A 14,275-nucleotide genomic window follows, 5' to 3' on the forward strand; every position below is an offset into this window, starting at 1 on the left:
CAGCAATGCCACAGACTGATTGCCTCCATGCCACGCCGCATTGATGCAGTAATCTGTGCAAAAGGATTCCCAACCAAGTACTGAGTGCATTAATGGACATTTTCAAATGTTTGATTTTGTTTTGCTGTTATAATTTTGTTTTTACTTGGTCTGAGGAAATATTCTAATATTTTGAGTAAGGATTTTTGAGTTTTCTTAAGCTGTACGCCATAATCAGCTATATTAAAACAATAAAAGGCTTGCAATATTTCAGTTGATTTGTAATGAATCCAGAATGTATGACATTTCATGTTTTTTAATTGCATTACAGAAAATAAAGAACTTTATCACAATATTCTAATTTTCTGAGACAGTCCTGTATATATATATAAATATATATATTTTTCCATCATGTCATTTCAGGCATACCATACAGAGAAAATGGCTGCCTACATGCGTTAAAACAGGTTTGCTCGACAAAAATGATATCTCAAGATGAAATCCTAATTGCATCATTTAGTTTATTGAATCAAGACTGAATCCAGCATCAGATTAGGCAGCCTGACCTGTATGTATGAACTTCAACCATCAGGACTGTTTGTGAATTGGTAGGTGTAGGTGTGTGTAGGTGTGTGTGTGTGTGTGTGTGGGTGGGTGGGTGAGCATATGTCTAACAAAAACAAAGAAAGATTGACTGTGAAGGAAAAGAAGAAATAAAATAAATAAATAAATAGTGTGTTCATGTTATGTGAGTGTATATGTGCTAGTATGCCACCTGGAGTGGAGATGCACAGTTAAAAGAGTACCATGAACAGTAGAAGGCCCGCCATCTACAGCACCCAAGAGCAGAAAGGACAGGTGGATCCAGCAGCAGTCCCAGGCAAACAGACAACAGGCACCACCCCAAGGCAGCTGCACGTCTGCACAGAGGTAGAGCGCCAGCGAAGCACAGGGTCAGCAGCCCCGAAGACAAAGAGACACGGGGAGAGACGCAGGGCACCAGCCCCCCCAACTCAGCCATGCCACCACCTCCCGCTATGCAGGCTAAGCCCGGGACCTGACCCTCCCAACGCCACCACAACAGCCCCCAGCAGAGAGACCGCCCAGCACCAAGCAGAAGAGGTCCTCCCGGAGCCCCCAACACACCGGGCAGGCACCAGTCCACCGCAGCAGATGAACCCAGTGGACCAAGGTGAAAGGGCATATACCCATCCTCTCTGGTGAGCCATCCTCCCGAGAAGTCTGGAGGTGGGATTTCCACCAGTGCCCACCACAGCCCCCAGGACCCTGGCCAAACTGACACCACCCAGGAGCCATAGACCACTTGGTGGGAGCCCACCACTATGGGACATGGCCTGAGCACCCACACGTCCAACTCCACACGAAGGGGGCAGCAACCTGCTGGATACCCCCCCACGACACTGTCAGAGACCCCTGGCTGCTCACACACACCCCCGGCCACGGCCTAGCCAGCACAGGCGCCAGGATGAGAGCAAAGTGGGGACCGCACCCCCCAAGCCCAGCCCAGGCCCTCCAAAGAACCACTGGCCCAGCCAGGAACACGGGCACCACACAAGACCCCCAGGCACCCCCACCCTCGAAACTACCTCTGTCCACCTGGGCATAACCCGGCTCCTCTTGGGTAGCCCAAAACCCAATACCCCCCAGCCCCCCAGGTCCCAGCAACTACAGCCCCAGACCCATCCGCCGGGCCAGGAACACTAAGGAGACCTCCCCACACCACCCGGCACAAAGGCAGGAACCCCACTGGGAGCCAGAGCAGGTCCCAAATCACCCAGGGACTCAGCCCTGAACCCACCCACCCCAGCCAGGAGCAGCAGCAGGCCAGGCAAGAGGGCATAGCATCCCACGGCCCAACCCTCCTCAGTGCCGGCAGTCACATCACCCCGACCGTGCCGCCAATACCTCCAAGCTAGACCCACCGCCACCCTAGGGAAGCACAATGCCCAGTCCACCACAGCACCACCCCACTGCCAGCCCCCCCCCACCCCTCAGCCCCTGATGCCGAGTCAGCAAGCCAACACCCCCCACGCCCCTAAGTGATGTATTTAATCACTTAGGGAGACCAAATCAATTCAAATTCCTTCTGTTTTTTTTTTTTTAATTTACAAGCAGATATCCTCTCCATGCAAACAAACTCTGATAACAAGTTTTTTTAAAAAAGTTATATTTAAACTCTTTATGTTCCAGTTCTTAAGTATTGCTTTTTTGCAATACACAGAACTGCAAGGAGAATGTGACACTGAAAAGTTTCCAAGTTCACTTTTGTGACGTCTCTAAGAAGACAAAGTGAGGGACAGACTGGAACTCTGTACTCTAGGCATGTTGATAAGTCTTCACAAACTTTTATCCAAAAGCCATACACAGGTGGGCTGTGCCAGAGGGCATGTAGATAGTTATCAGGTATGCATTTTGTGCACGTGTTGGTTAGTGAGAAACCATTTTGGAACATCCTTTGTCCTGTGTAGTGAATTCTGTTAAGTATTTTAATGGTATAGGCTGAAGGTTGGCATTTTGATTAAATCTTTACCTGTGCCTCTGGTCTTTGTTTCCAGCTGAGCCTGTAGCTGTAAGTTCTTCTCCATTTGGCCACGTGTGAACGTTTCAGTTGTATAACAGCACGGATACTTTCTGTCAGAAATATATTTTTCTACAGTCTCCAACAGTTCTGGGATCTGCTTCCTGTCCTTGGTGTTGAGAACAACATATCTTCCTCCACAGCTCTGACGGAGCTCCTGGATGTCCTTGTTCTCCTTCACAAAGTTATCAACAGCTGGAGCTGCAGGATCTGAGTCCACAGTGAACAGAATCATGGTGAAGTTATTGACTCGAGAGCTGAATGTGTCCTGGATGGTCTGTAACTCTCCCTTGTCTTCATCAGTGAGGCGACCCAGAGGTAGGACCAGGATGAAGACATGGACGCCCTCAGGTTCACAGAGGGAGACACACCTGAATGATTCCTCCATCACTTCCTGTGGAGCTTTTCCACACAAGGCAGGCAGCTCCACCACAGAAACCAGACGTCCACACACCTCTCCCTGATGTTTAACACTCTCTGATGGCTTGGAGGCTGGATGAAGATCTGTCTGACCTAAAATGGCTTCAGCTGCTGAAGTCTTTCCTGCTCCTCTTCTCCCAAACAGAACCAGGTTTAAAGGAGGTTTGATCAGGTCAGAGTTTGGTTTGCTGCTCTCTTCTCTGAAGGTGAGGTTTCTTCTTTTGTTCTGGTCCACAATGTTTTTAATACTCATCATTATCAGTCTGTGGTCTTCTCTAAACATGTTGTAGGATCTTCCTCCACATTCTCTGAGTAGATTTTTAACCGGGTCATTAAAGTCATGGTCATGTGTTACAACAACCAGTGAATGTTTGAAGGCATCTTGACCAAACAAACTCAGGATGAACTTCAGTGTTTTTCTGTCATCTTCAGTGAATTCTGAAGGTTTCACTAACAGCAGCAGAACATTTGGTTCAGGAGGACAGTGGACTGTTACACACTTCTTCACTTCTTTTATGATGTCCACTATTGACTGACTGAACAGGTCAGGAGTTTTCACGACTGTTACTAGTCTTCCTTCCCACTCTCCACTGAACACACAGGATGATGAAGGTTTCTGGTGAGGAAGATTTGGAGACTCAGTGATGAATTTAGCAAGTTTATTTTGTTTGTTGTCACTTTTGCCCAACAGCAGAATCCTGAATGCTGAAACTGTAACACAGAGATAGTTCACAATGATACAGAGTAAAAGAGAAAACTTTAGTGATCACAGAAAAACACTCAAGAAAACTCAAAAGCAAATAAAACTCCAGCATTTTGCTATCATGGTCAGATTTGATGAGTTTCCTCTGTGGGCTTTTTTAACTGAACTCATGTTTACAACCTTTCATCCAGAGATACATACAGAAGAGCTTTACAGAACAAAAGACATGAAAAGGAAACAGGGAAGTTCAAAATGTGGTTTTAGAAACTCCAGTTTTAGTGTTTGAAACTAATGAGGTGATTTTTGAATGTGGAGCTCCAGCTCCTGTTGGAGGTTCAGACCCAGAGATGATGGAGCTGCAGTCAGAACCTCTCAGACAGAAGGAGAAGCTCAGAGGCAGAGATGGAGTCTGAGACACACAAGGTGGACTTTATTGATTCATAAATTTTTTGTTTTAGAAGAAGATCACTGGAAACAGAATGACATTTTGTCTGTCTGTCTTCCAGCCAAAATAATAAAAAGAGGCAGATTCAAATTCATATTTTAGAACATTTATCTGAGTGATCCTGAGCAGGACAGAAAATAACCAAAACAAGGAACGTGCCCCTCTTCCTTGTTTTGGACAGAAACTGTTTATATGACTGTCTCAAAGGATTTAATTTTTTTAAACTACTGATTGTTTTGTCCAAAGAACGCCTAATAAGATTTCTGCATTTTATTGGAAATAGTGTTTATAGCTTTGTTTACTAAATTTCTTGTGAATATTACTGTTTATATTTGTATTCTAAATTGCAAAAACATTTTGTTAAGTATGTTTGTGGTTTTTACATTAAAAAATAACTAAAAATGCAAGTAATATATTTGGATTCAAACTGTGGAAAAAGAATTCAGAATGTCTGTCTGGATTTTCATAATTAAATATGTGATGTTGTAACTTACCATCAGATGAAGGGTTTTCACTAAAGGATGAGTCTACAAAAGGAAATTTGTTTTTTGTTCTGATACCTGTGAAAACATAACAATATTTTATAAGTATAATTAAATTAAATTAAATTTGAGAACTTTTTTTTTACTTTTAAAGTTGTATCATCACTTACGGAGTCTTTTAACAGCAGCCATAGTCCATGGTTTTGTTGTTTATTTCTGTCTCTGATGGTCACCTGGTAAGGTTGGTTTTGCTTCTTCAAGCTCCTCATAGCTCACATGCTCTCCATTGTTTTCTTTTACAATTTGACCAAAGCGAGTTATCAGTTCTGAACGTTCAATGTTCTCCATCTTTAAGTATCTGAATCTACATCTGAGGATCAGGTCTTTTAATGGAGGATTTAAAACTGAACCTTCCTGTCTGGGTGTCAGAATCAGTATCAGTGAATGATCAAATGATCGATCACTGAAACCTTCAAGGACTGAGTAGATCCTGGTTTTCTCTTCCTCAGTGAAGTCTTCAGGCTGTAGAACCAACAGGAACACATGGGGTCCAGGTTCAGAAGCTTTCTCACAGTCTTTAACAAACTCTGTCTGTTTGTCAGCTGTCAGAAACTTCAGGTCTGGAGTGATGATGACAGATAGTTTTTTCTCCTCCAGTGGTACACTGACTTTCACACAGGTGTCAAAGACCTCCTTGAAAGCATCAGATCCCAGTATGAAGTTTCCCACTGAGTTCCTCTGAGACCAGCTGCCTCCCAGCAGAACAACCCTCAGCTCAGACACTGAAATAAAGAAACCAACAATAATAACTGAGAGGACACTTATTACCGTACACTTAGGATATATTTTAGCCCAATAAAATATGAAGTCAAATCAGCTCCAGAACAGTTCAGACTCAGTTCAGTTAAACTCACTGTCAGATGGTATAAAATCATAACTCTGGCTTCGCTTCAGAGGCTCCATATCTGGAAAGACAGAGATATAAGTTATTTGTTGACAGTAAATTGTCTCATTATGTCTCATTACAGTTATGTTAAAATAGGAATCTCCTTTTTTTGTATTTTAGTTAACGGTTTTTCAAACTTCTTTTTATTTGGACCCACTGTTTCCAGTGGCATGAAAAGCTGAAAAAAGTCCTTGTTAGAGTGAAAATTTTTAAGGTGGATTTCCAAAAAAAAAGTTGAGTTGGGGAGGGGGGGGCAGCCACACACCTGCAACTTATCTGCAGCCAGCTCTTCAGTCCCTGAGTGTTTGCCCTCTGTGGTAACTCTCCCTGATCTTCTGGGACTCTCCAGCACCAACTGATCATCTACTAACTCTCTGTGAAGACTGGGTTTAATCTGTCCACGGCTGGCTTTGTAAGGCTCCTCTTCCTCCTTTGTTCAGACCTCTGTGTAACCTGTCCGTCTCCAACGCATTCATCGCTCTGCTTCATTCTCATGACTTCTGGGTTCAACCATTCATCTCTGACTATTTCCTGGATTCACCTTCATACAGACTGACCTCCTGGATCTCACTCATCCCTCCCTGGCAGATCTCCATCATTCTCACAGCAAGTGAATCTTCTAAACGTTTCCCAGAAATCTTTCCGAAACTTCATCTCTTATTTCTCCTCCAGTGGGGTCGTGGTCTACACTTCTTGGTCGACTGGGATGGCTACGGTCCAGAGGAGCACTCTTGGGTCCCTTCATGGCACATTATTGTCAAATCACTTGTTGGGGATTTTCCCCAGGCCCATCCTGACTAACCTGGTGGTCTGTCTGGAGCCAGACATGGGGAGGAGGTACTGTAATATTCCTGTCTACCTGTTAAAGTCCTGTTCCCTTGCCTTTCCTCTTATTATCAGTGTCATTCAATCCAACTCCGCTCTGCCTGATTGTCTCACTGATCCACCTGCGTCTCTTCCTACTTAAGCTCCCCTCTTAACAGTTCGTCACCTTTTTTCTGTTGCTGTTTTAACTGTGGTATGCATTCGGATTTTAACAAATAGTCATCACTGACTGTATTGGTGTCAGCTAAGCTAGCAACGTGCCTTAACTTCGGCAGCTGTCTGAGACATCTCTGCTACAAGTTCACTTCCTTTCAAATGAGGCGTTCTCCTGAAACGGCCAAAAGCGCAGGCATGAACAATCGATCTGCACATGGCTCCTGCTCCTTCCTGTTTATTGACCAATAGGAGAGGAGCTGGACCAAGAAGACAGCCTCCTCATTTGCATACCGAGGACGAAATGCACACGGTGATTAAAGAGGAGGAGTAAATGTGTAAGGCAAAAGCAAAATATATATATTTCTGCTTTTATTTATGATTATAACGCTTTCGGTCCTCCATACTTCAAACTTTCTCAGATTGTCTTTAATGGAAATAAAATTTACAGAGAACCGACACAGTTGGGTCTGTACTTTACACCACACCCTGAATCTAAAACAAAGACAGTCTTCAATAATCATGTTGGTATATTCTCTGATCAGTTTACAATCAATGATGTCAATAAGTGACTAAAGTAACGAGCTGTCTGTTTTTATCCACCCTGAACACAAGATATACAAATAATATGACATATAGGCTTATATATATGTTTTTAAATAGTATTTACTCACCGTCTTTAAATGTGTCACAAGATCACAGAAGTGAAAGTGAAATCAAAGACAGCTGACTGTGAAATAACTGATATGTGAGATGTCAAACTGGAATAAAAGTTCTCAGAACATTTTTTTAGATTATAAGGAGAGTCATGAACCAAACCCTAAATAGAGCCAAATGACTTGTAGAGACTTAAACTTTAAAATAAGTAAAGTAAATAATAATAATGTAGGTTGGGGGGGGCGTGGCCTGGTGACGTCATCAGCAGGCGTCAGAAGCAGCATGGCTCGAACCGGGTCGACCTTGCTGTTAGGAGCGGGACTCGGAGCTTTACTGAGCCGCGTGCTGAGCTTCAGAAGCCGGCAGGAGGAGGAGGAGAGGACCGGTCTGCTAAGCCGGGTCCCGGTCGTCCCGGTACCGGAAGTCCCGACGGTCCATGCCTCCGAACTGACGGTGAGTGTGTCCGGAAGTGATCAGCTATACTTGCGAGGACCGGACCCAGGGACCTCACAAAGACAGGAAAACAGGAAGGGAAGGAAATGTTGTTTTGGTGATCAATAAATCAATAATTAATCAATAAAATATCTGTGGCTCTGTTCAGACCTGGTTCTGATCCAATCACAGCTCACACCTGACTGCTCTCTCATTAACCTGATGTCCTGTTGCCCAGGTGAGTCCAGGTAACTCAGGAGCCGTGATGAAGTATGGCTTTCCCTCACTGGCCAACATCAAGACCAGAGAGTCCTACGTCACGTCATATGATCCGCGCACACGCACTGCATCATGGGTAATAGAGAAGCTTAACCCGACCTCGCTGACAGGTCCGTCAGACAGGAAGTACTGCGAGTTCAAAGAGGACGACAGGTGAGACTAACACCGCAGACAGGTGTGTGAAGGGGACAACAGGTGAAGGTAAACTTGTTTTGTTTTGTCGGCAGCGTCCACATCTTCCACAGAGCAACAAACGCCGATTACAAGGGGAGTGGCTTCGACAGAGGTCACCTGGCTGCTGCAGCCAATCACAAGTGGAGTCAGAAAGCCATGGAGGACACCTTCTACCTGAGCAACGTGGCTCCTCAGGTAACAAACACTCTCACACCTGAGGCCTGGATTACAAAGCAGTTAGTGGCTTGTTACCTGTCTGTCTCCATGGTAACAGATGTTTCAAACACACCTGTCTGTCTCCATGGTAACATGGTTTAAACACACCTCTCTGTCTCCATGGTAACAGATGGTGTCAACCTGTCTGTCTCCATGGTAACAGATGGTGTCAACCTGTCTGTCTCCATGGTAACAGATGGTGTCAACCTGTCTGTCTCCATGGTAACAGATGGTTCAAACACACCTGTCTGTCTCCATGGTAACAGATGGTTCAAACCCACCTGCCTGTCTCCACTTCCTGCCCACACGCAGCTGATTGGTCCCCCTTGCTGACACCTGGTGTCCATCTCTGCAGAACCCTCACCTGAACCAGAACACCTGGAACAACCTGGAGAAGCTTTGCCGCTCTCTGACCAAACGCTACCTCAATGTGTACGTGTGCACCGGCCCGCTCTACCTGCCCAGGTAGCTCCACTTCTTCTCCTGTAGAGTCGTAGTGCTTGGGGGCGGGGCCAAAAGATGACATCTCCAGGTGTGTTTGTATTTTAGGCAAGAAGGTGATGGAAAGCTCTATGTGAGGTACCAGGTGTTGGGACAAAACCACGTTGCCGTGCCGACACACTTCTTCAAGGTAAGTCTCACCTGCCCGATGATGTAATCACACCTTTCTGCACTCTGAGCATACCTGTCTCCTCAGGTGCTGATCCTGGAGCAGGCGGACGGAAAGGGGGTGGAGCTTCGCTCGTACATTTTACCAAACGAACCGGTTCATGAGAAAGTTCCTCTGGAGCGTTTCCTGGTTCCCATAGAAACCATCGAGCGAGCGTCGGGACTCCTGTTCGTCCCGAACATCATGAGGAGGACAACCAGCCTGCAGGCGCTCAAATGAACTACGATACCCACAATCCCCTGCTGCTGCTGTTCGCAATACACCCTCTCCATCTTCCTGTAAACATCTAATCTGTTGGGTAGTAATCAATGCAGATGATCAATGTTTTTATTTATTTATTGATTATTGATCTCCTGAAGCGACTCAATAAAGTCGTCAATATGTGATCAATCCTGAAACTGATGAAGCAAACACACAACTCAATTTTTCAGAAGCTCAAAATAAAAAAAAAACTATTACAAAATAATGACTATTTTATCAGTGTAGGAAAATTTTCATAATAAAAGTCCATTTCCTCCTGCTGTCCAGAATCAGATGGGGACATTGGAATCTGTGTGGCGTTTCTCCATCTGTGATCTGATTGGCTGGAGGTCAGCTGTTGTCCATCTCATCGGCCTCGAAGATGTCAGTCAGATCATACCTGTCCTCCCCTTGCTGCGCCTGTAGCTCCGCCCACTTCTGCTGTGATTTCAGTTTGTTCTGCAGGTAAGGAATCACGTGGAGCTTCATGAAGCTGATGATCTCTGAAGACACAAACGGGACGGAGAGGGGGATACGGACATGTCAGGAGCATGTCTACTTCCTGTTACACCTGAGAGCATCCTGACTCCTGATTGGTCAGGGGTTTCCAGACTCACCGTCGTACGATAACCTGGTCCAGTTGGGAACTTTGTGACACTTCAGTCTGTTGAACATCTTCTGAACGCACACAGGAGTTACTTTACTGCAAAACAACACGCAGATACTGTTAGTACTACTCTCAGTACTCGGTTAGTATTTCCAGCTGAATCAGCCGCTAGGGTTTAACCTTTGACCTCACCCGACAGCCTGAGCGACCTCGTCCCACTCGATGTCGGCAGGGTCTTCCACAGACATGTTGTGCAACCTGGAGAACAGACATTTTAGCCGCTCCACACATTGGACGAGGAAGCAGGTGAGGGATCATGTGACTGCAGGTGAGGGGTCATGTGACTGCAGGTGAGTCATGTGACTGCAGGTGAGGGGTCATGTGACTGCAGGTGAGGGGTCATGTGACTGCAGGTGAGGGGTCATGTGACTGCAGGTGAGGGGTCATATGACTGCAGGTGGGTCATGTGATCTTACGTGTTGATGAGGCGGATCTTAGCCTGACAGCCTTCATCTCCTCGGTTGAAGATCTTTCCGTTTGAAGACAGCCGGTGCTTCAGGAAGGAGAACCTGCAACGCACAGAACTCGTCTGAGAGCTGCAGCGGTTCTGATCTTCAGCATCATCGTCTTCATCACTCACCATTTGATGCGACACTGGGTCCAGGACCGGGTCTGGACCTTCTGGCTGATCCCCTTCCAGGGCAGGTTGTTGCACAGCTGGTCTCGGCTCAGACCAGAACCAGGAGAGCCCTGCTGGACCAGAGTCTCCAGGTGATCCCTGACCGCCTGCTTGAGCCGTACGTCTTCTTCTTCTGTCCACGGTCCATGGCCTGCATCTGGACGCCAACACCAAGGGTCACATGACTGGTTCGGGCCGTGAGGTGGGCGGGTCAGAGGTCAAAGGTCGGCTCTTACCGAGTGTGGAGAAGCGTTTCTGCAGCGAGTACACGCTGCGCGACATCTTCTGTGAAATCGCCTTCCAGTCGTTGCCGTGGAGATGATAGAGCTTTCTGAGAGACGCCAGCTCATCCTCCGAGAACCTGACAGAACAAGACAACGTCACACCTGGTTCCACACCTGGTTCTGCTCTGAGAATGTGGCTGACGGCTTGATGTCTCACGTTCCCACGTGGTTGACGTCGTCGAGGACTTTTCTGGCTCGAATGTAAACCTGATCACAGGTCCGTGGGATTCCCTCTGCTGCAGACAGACAGGTGGACAGACACAGACAGACAGGTGGACAGACACAGACAGACAGGTAAATCAGTGAATCGTTCCTCTGTCATTCTGTTTTCAGCAGCAGTTCCTGTGTCTGTCCAGCAGGGGGACTCAGTCGGACCCCCTCTGGTCAGACTGGTGTTTTTCTGCTTTAGGACATTCTGAAGGTCAAAGGTCAGGCTGACGTGTGAGGTGAAACCAGATGAGGAACCAGGACCTGCAGCCCAACCCAGGACAGGTAAAGACATGTCGTGTCGTTTTGGACGTACCGATTTTTTCCAGGAAGTGATGTTTTGCCTTCAGCTTCTTGATCTCCGCCTCCTTCTCTTTGAAGCGCTGCGGAAACAGAAGCTCATTGGCTGAGCTGATGCCCGTCAGAGCCAGGAAGTCCGACACGTTGGATACAATCTGTTGGTTCTCTTCCTCCGAGAACCGCCCGTAACGCAGAGGAACACCTGAGGTTCAGATTAGAACGTGATGAGGTTCTGACTGAAGTTAACATAAAACATCAGAGATGAGCTGACTTTACAAACAAAATGTCTGAAAACAGTTCTTAAAAAATATTTAACACAAAATATTCACATAAATGATTTGTTTACAATTAAAACTAAAAATAAGTACTTCAGTAGTACCTTGCTGTCTGAAGTACCTCAGCAGTAGTACCTTGCTGCCCGTAGTAGTACCTTGCTGTCTGAAGTACCTCAGCAGTAGTACCTTGCTGCTTGTAGTAGTACCTTGCTGTCTGAAGTACCTCAGCAGTAGTACCTTGCTGTCTGAAGTACCTCTGCAGTAGTACCTTGCTGTCTAAAGTACCTCAGCAGTATTACTTTGTTGCCTGTAGTAGTACCTTGCTGTCTGAAGTACCTCAGCAGGAGTACCTTGCTGCCTGTAGTAGTACTTTGCTGTCTGAAGTACCTCAGCAGTAGTACGTTGCTGTCTGAAGTGCCTTAGCAGTAGTACCTTGCTGTCTGAAGTACCTCAGCAGTAGTACCTTGCTGTCTGAAGTACCGCAGCAGGAGTACCTCACTGTCTGTAGTAGTACCTCGCTGTTTTAAGTACCTCAGCAGTAGTACCTTGCTGTTTGAAGTACCTCAGCAGGAGTACCTTGCTGTCTGAAGTACTTCAGCAGGAGTACCTCGCTGCCTGTAGTAGTACCTTGCTGTTTGAAGTACTTGAAGCGGTGCAGGTCGTATCGCAGCAGTTTTCTGATTTGGTCGGCTGATTTTTTCTTCACGTCTGGAACGAACTCCTGCAGCTCGTCTAGCAGCTCCCAGTCTTTCCTGGAAAACAGGAGAACGTGGAACGTGTTCCTCAGGTTCTTCAGATTTAAACTCCGTTTATTCTTTCAGAGTCGAACGATGACTCATCATCACGACCGATTGTCACTCACGTTTCTTCTCCGCTCTTCATCACTTCTTCACCGTTTGACTTCTTCTTCTCTGGTTTTTCTTTCTTCTTCTTCTCTTTTTTGTCTTTATCGTTCATATGTTTCTTCTTCTTCTTCTCTTTTTTGTCTTTATCATTCATATGTTTCTTCTTCTCTTTTTTGTCTTTATCGTTCTTATGTTTTTTCTTCTTCGTGCTGACAGCGTCTGCGTCCATAGAAACCTGAGCTTCCTCATGGTTTGTTGCCATGGTGACAGACGCCTGTTTCTTCTTTTTTCCCTGTGGCGTCATTTCCGTCGCGAACTCCTTTTCCTTTCTCTTTTTCTTCTTCTCTGGACTTTGCGTCAGTTCATCCACAGGACGGAACTCCTCCTCCTTTGGTCTCTTCTTTTTCCCCTCAGGAGTTTTCACATCGACAGGAACAGGAAGGTCCTCCGGACTTTTCAGCTTCTTCGTTTTCTTCTTGTGACGGGAAGCTGGGGCCTTTGGAGTTTCCATGGTAACAGATATGATGCTGTAACACAGAAACAGACAAGTTCGGTTAAAGAACCCCACAACAAACGGTAGCCAGGATCTTCTGATCACAGGACTGATAAAAACAGGTTAGTTCTAAGGTCTAACTGTGTTCTAATACAGTTCAGGCTGTATTACACCGCGGGTGACTTCCTGTATGTTTACGTCTCCAGTCCAGATTTATGTAGACATAAAACACTTAGATCTCTGTGACAGGTAGACCCTGATTTAAGGTGACACTTTAAAGCAAACACTTTGTCTTCCATTTACAGATAAGCTCCTCCGGGTCATGAGCCGGCAGATCGTTAACGAGCAGACCCAGACATCTTCTGTTTTTTGTTTTGAGCCACGTTAAAAAACAAAACAAAAAAACTGACCAAAGTCTTTAAAACTGCAGCTGCTAGACCCGACCGGAACCAGAACCTCAGGAGCGGGTTATTTATCTTCAGCTGATCACTCGTGGTCAATAATTTGATCAATCATAACCAAAACAATCCTCACCTCCTGGCACGCTCTGCTTCTGCTACCGCGGAGAACTTCCGGGTTTCAGCGCATGCGCAGTGCGCCTCTTACGTCAGAGACGCGACCCATGTCCGGATACTGTAAATACATTAAATTAAGACGTTTAATATATTGAAATTAATAAATTGACCACAGTCTTTGAGATAAACGCGTAAATATAAACTATTATATCCTGTAATGACTGTTTTAACCAATAAATTAGTAAATAATGACTCACGCGCTGAAGCGACACGTGAACAGATCCGCCATGTTGGGACGGGGAAACGTCGGTCAGTAAAACCGTTCAAGTCAACAAAGCGGGATAAAAAGCAGTTTAGGCCTTACATTTCACAAACTATTTGTTTTTTTTACATTTAGGTTTTTATTACCTACGTGGTGCAAAACATTTTAATACCTTTAAGCTCGATAGTAAGTAAGAAAACACATAAATATATATAAAATAGGGAGTGTATTTCAGTTTTTGAGCCCATAAATATATGTATTTATAATGTAGCCTTCTCTGACTGTATATAGTATTTCCCCCCCTTTTTAAATAAAGAATACAAATACTTTAATTGTAGACAAAAATAAAAACAACTAAATAAATAAAATATTCCTGTTTAGCTGTATATCCAACAGTCAGTCTGCTTTATAAGCTTTATAAAGATGTTTTAACAGGACAGCAGTTTGGTGTCACATATGACCACACCGTTATCTTTAATATAAGAAAGGCATGAATATATATATATATATATATATATATATATATATATATATATATATATATATATATATATATATATATATATATATATATATATATATAAATAG

At 45.0% G+C, this 14,275-nt stretch overlaps 3 protein-coding genes and 1 long non-coding RNA gene across 5 annotated transcripts in view; 1 reads left to right on the forward strand and 3 right to left on the reverse strand.

Annotated features, from left to right (window-relative positions):
* The window catches only part of LOC108248080 (GTPase IMAP family member 8-like), a 7,843-nt gene extending 2,873 nt beyond the window's left edge, over positions 1 to 4,970 (reverse strand). The window contains exons 1-3 of the mRNA XM_025010657.2: positions 4,799 to 4,970; positions 4,641 to 4,706; positions 2,531 to 3,709 (exon numbers count right to left, since the gene is read on the reverse strand). Of these exons, the coding sequence (XP_024866425.1) occupies positions 2,531 to 3,709; positions 4,641 to 4,706; positions 4,799 to 4,820 (1,267 nt within the window). The 5' untranslated portion in view covers positions 4,821 to 4,970. The remainder of the gene's footprint in view (positions 1 to 2,530; positions 3,710 to 4,640; positions 4,707 to 4,798) is intronic.
* Positions 4,971 to 5,325: 355 nt separating this feature from the next.
* On the reverse strand, positions 5,326 to 7,943 carry LOC112451415. Its single transcript, XR_005233114.1, has 4 exons — positions 7,813 to 7,943; positions 7,227 to 7,715; positions 5,543 to 5,593; positions 5,326 to 5,410 (listed from the first exon to the last, which is right to left on the reverse strand). It is a non-coding gene; the product is annotated as an uncharacterized LOC112451415 (long non-coding RNA).
* On the forward strand, positions 7,461 to 9,370 carry endog (endonuclease G). The gene is made up of 6 exons (XM_017436591.3): positions 7,461 to 7,662; positions 7,880 to 8,073; positions 8,148 to 8,289; positions 8,666 to 8,775; positions 8,860 to 8,941; positions 9,008 to 9,370. Exons 1-6 carry the CDS (start codon positions 7,492 to 7,494, stop codon positions 9,197 to 9,199), a joined length of 891 nt encoding a protein of 296 aa, XP_017292080.2. The 5' UTR covers positions 7,461 to 7,491; the 3' UTR covers positions 9,200 to 9,370.
* Positions 9,299 to 13,543, reverse strand: LOC108248075 (transcription termination factor 1). Of its 2 annotated transcripts, none has more exons than XM_017436566.3 (11): positions 13,445 to 13,543; positions 12,435 to 12,944; positions 12,200 to 12,324; positions 11,314 to 11,499; positions 10,948 to 11,026; positions 10,743 to 10,867; positions 10,468 to 10,663; positions 10,304 to 10,396; positions 10,020 to 10,085; positions 9,838 to 9,923; positions 9,299 to 9,723 (listed from the first exon to the last, which is right to left on the reverse strand). In XM_017436566.3, exons 2-11 carry the CDS (start codon positions 12,926 to 12,928, stop codon positions 9,572 to 9,574), a joined length of 1,602 nt encoding a protein of 533 aa, XP_017292055.1. In that variant the 5' UTR covers positions 12,929 to 12,944; positions 13,445 to 13,543; the 3' UTR covers positions 9,299 to 9,571. The 2 variants fall into 2 exon arrangements, with proteins under 2 accessions (XP_017292055.1, XP_017292056.1); XM_017436567.3 differs by having other exon boundaries at positions 13,321 to 13,462.
* Positions 13,544 to 14,275: the final 732 nt, after the last annotated feature.

This window comes from Kryptolebias marmoratus, linkage group LG1 (genome assembly GCF_001649575.2).
Source record: "Kryptolebias marmoratus isolate JLee-2015 linkage group LG1, ASM164957v2, whole genome shotgun sequence".
Taxonomy (NCBI): Eukaryota; Metazoa; Chordata; class Actinopteri; order Cyprinodontiformes; family Rivulidae; genus Kryptolebias; species Kryptolebias marmoratus.